General features: G+C 51.2%; 1 protein-coding gene across 1 annotated transcript; it reads right to left on the reverse strand.

Annotated features, from left to right (window-relative positions):
- LOC119465279 (putative nuclease HARBI1) lies at positions 1-2,000 on the reverse strand. Its single transcript, XM_037726077.2, has 3 exons — positions 1,219-2,000; positions 1,004-1,145; positions 1-505 (listed from the first exon to the last, which is right to left on the reverse strand). The coding sequence occupies exons 1-3, from the start codon at positions 1,825-1,827 to the stop codon at positions 12-14; spliced, it is 1,245 nt and encodes a 414-aa protein (XP_037582005.1). The 5' UTR covers positions 1,828-2,000; the 3' UTR covers positions 1-11.
- Between the last annotated feature and the right edge of the window lie 296 nt (positions 2,001-2,296).

Raw genomic sequence — 2,296 nt, forward strand, 5'->3', positions numbered from 1 at the left:
TGCAGGCACGTTTACTGCTGCTGTCGGTGCTGCTGCCGACGCAGCCGCCTTCGCACCCTTCGCAGGTAGTGCTGGTGCTGCTGTCGTGTGGTTCCGAATAATGTAATTACATTGTCACGGGCAGCACATCCTTTCAGGTACATTATGCGTGCTGCCCTCACTCGGGGAACTACAAGTGGGAGGGGGCCACCGTTTGCATCGTCACTGCTGCTGTTGCTGCTGTCATCATCATCAACCTCATCAAACGCACTGTCACCTTCATCAAGACACAAATTGTGCAACACTGCACACGCTGCAACGATGTTTGCTGCGCGGTCTGGTTCATAGTGGAGGGCACGGTACCTCTGAAGGCAGCGGAAGCGGCTCTTCAGAAGTCCAATGCAGCGTTCCACTACGGACCGCATGGAAGCGTGTGCAGTGTTGTACCTGCCTTCTGCAGTGTGAGTGGGAGGATGGCCTGGGACCGGAGTCAGGAGCCATGGTTCCAGGGGGTAGCCGCTGTCACCTGCACGAGCATAAAAATGGTATCAAATCAAATGCGCATGGTTGAGCTAGTGAAGCATGAGTCATGTTACATACACCTACTACACAGAGGCTGTAATAAAATAATGTACAGGCTGAGCACTTGATGCTGCTGTGATCAGCACAGATAACAATAGCTGGTGGTAAATAGTAAACTTCATATTATTAGCATCCAGCAAGGTGGCTGTTTGGCCGAGTTGTCTGTATTCTCGAATTAATGTCAGTGTAAAAAATAATGGGGCAAGACAAACGTTCTTTGTTTCGTAATGTACACTAATTTACATTAGCTTGCAATACAGCAGTTAAATGTCATTTTGCTGCAAGCAGATACTCAAAAAAATTTACCAGCCCGCCTATGTAACCTATACTTAACACGCCACTATAATATAAACGGTTAGGGCTTCCAACATATACTCTTACGGCGGGAGTACACTTTATTGTCTGCTGCTAGGCAACTGTATGAATTTTCCCCTCTGCTCACCGAGGAGGTGCTCGCCGGCCTTGGCAATGTGTCCCTCCTGGAAACGACGACGCAACCACGTCGTTCTCCATATGTGTGCGTCGTGATCCGACCCCGGTCGCAGAGCGTCGACGGCCAGAATCCGCATGCCTGCGTCGCAAATCTGACGAAAGCGTGCACAGCATCAGCCACGCGTTGCTATGAAAGGCAAATTAGACAAACATGACGATACTTACGAACATGCTGTTAAGGGCATAGAAGCCTTTGCGGCACATGTATGCCGCCTTGTTGTCGCCCTTCGGTGCGATGATGGCAATAAGGCTGCCGTCCACGCAGCCGATGACGCCGGGAATGCCGCCGCGTCGAAGGAACCCTTCTTTCACGGCCGCCTTTTCCTCCGACGTCCTCGGGAAGTGGACCCACTTGTTCCGAGTCCCGGCGTGGACGATTGCCTCCGCCACGCGTCGCACGCACTTGCTGACCGCAGGCTGCGTCACGCCAATCGTCTCCTCGCTCCCAACGGACCCCTGAAAGCTGCCCGTCGCGAAGAAACGCAACGCGCACAACACTTGTCGCTCCACCGACAGCGCTGTTGATCGCACGCCTCCGAGCTCCTCCGCCACTTCGTCGCACAGCCACCGCACAGTTTCCTTCCTCAGACGAAAGTGCTGCCGAAACACGTCGTCTGGCATGTCAAACGCGTCCTCGGCCTCCCTCCTTCCGCGCCTCCGCCCGAGCTGACGAGCCGCCGCCGCCAGCAGCAGCAAGAACGCCGCCATTTTTGATTCCAAACGGAACGGGTCACTCGCCGGTGATTCCGCGATGTTTCCTGTTTTGATCGGCATAATTTAGCATAAGTAGTGCGTAAACGTCACTATGACGTGTCAGTTTTTGCGGTTTCGTGACGTCGCTTGACGCACCGGCGAGGTGGGCGCGGCCTCGGAAATATGAGCCAATCAGCGAGCGGCGCTCGTGGATTTGGAATCAAAACAGTTTGGAATCATTTTACGTTATAGCGCCCCAGTATTATTATCATTTGGGGCCTCCACCCTCAGCTATTGTCACACAGACGTTTGTTGCGCAGTGTTTCAATTTTTAACAGAAACAAGACGATTACCCTGTTAATTATTGTAACTTTATTCTACCTATCAGATCAGTATTCATTTCACTGAAATTTGTTTCTCCAAATTCGTTAGTAACATTGTATTTCTTTTCTGACCTTGATAATAACTACATTTTCACCCTTCAGTTAGTCTGACTGCTCGTTGGCACACTACTCTAGTTATGCAAAATTTTCTTTGTTTTTGTTTTTGC

The sequence above is a fragment of the Dermacentor silvarum genome, chromosome 9, assembly GCF_013339745.2.
Source record: "Dermacentor silvarum isolate Dsil-2018 chromosome 9, BIME_Dsil_1.4, whole genome shotgun sequence".
In the NCBI taxonomy this organism is placed as follows: Eukaryota; Metazoa; Arthropoda; class Arachnida; order Ixodida; family Ixodidae; genus Dermacentor; species Dermacentor silvarum.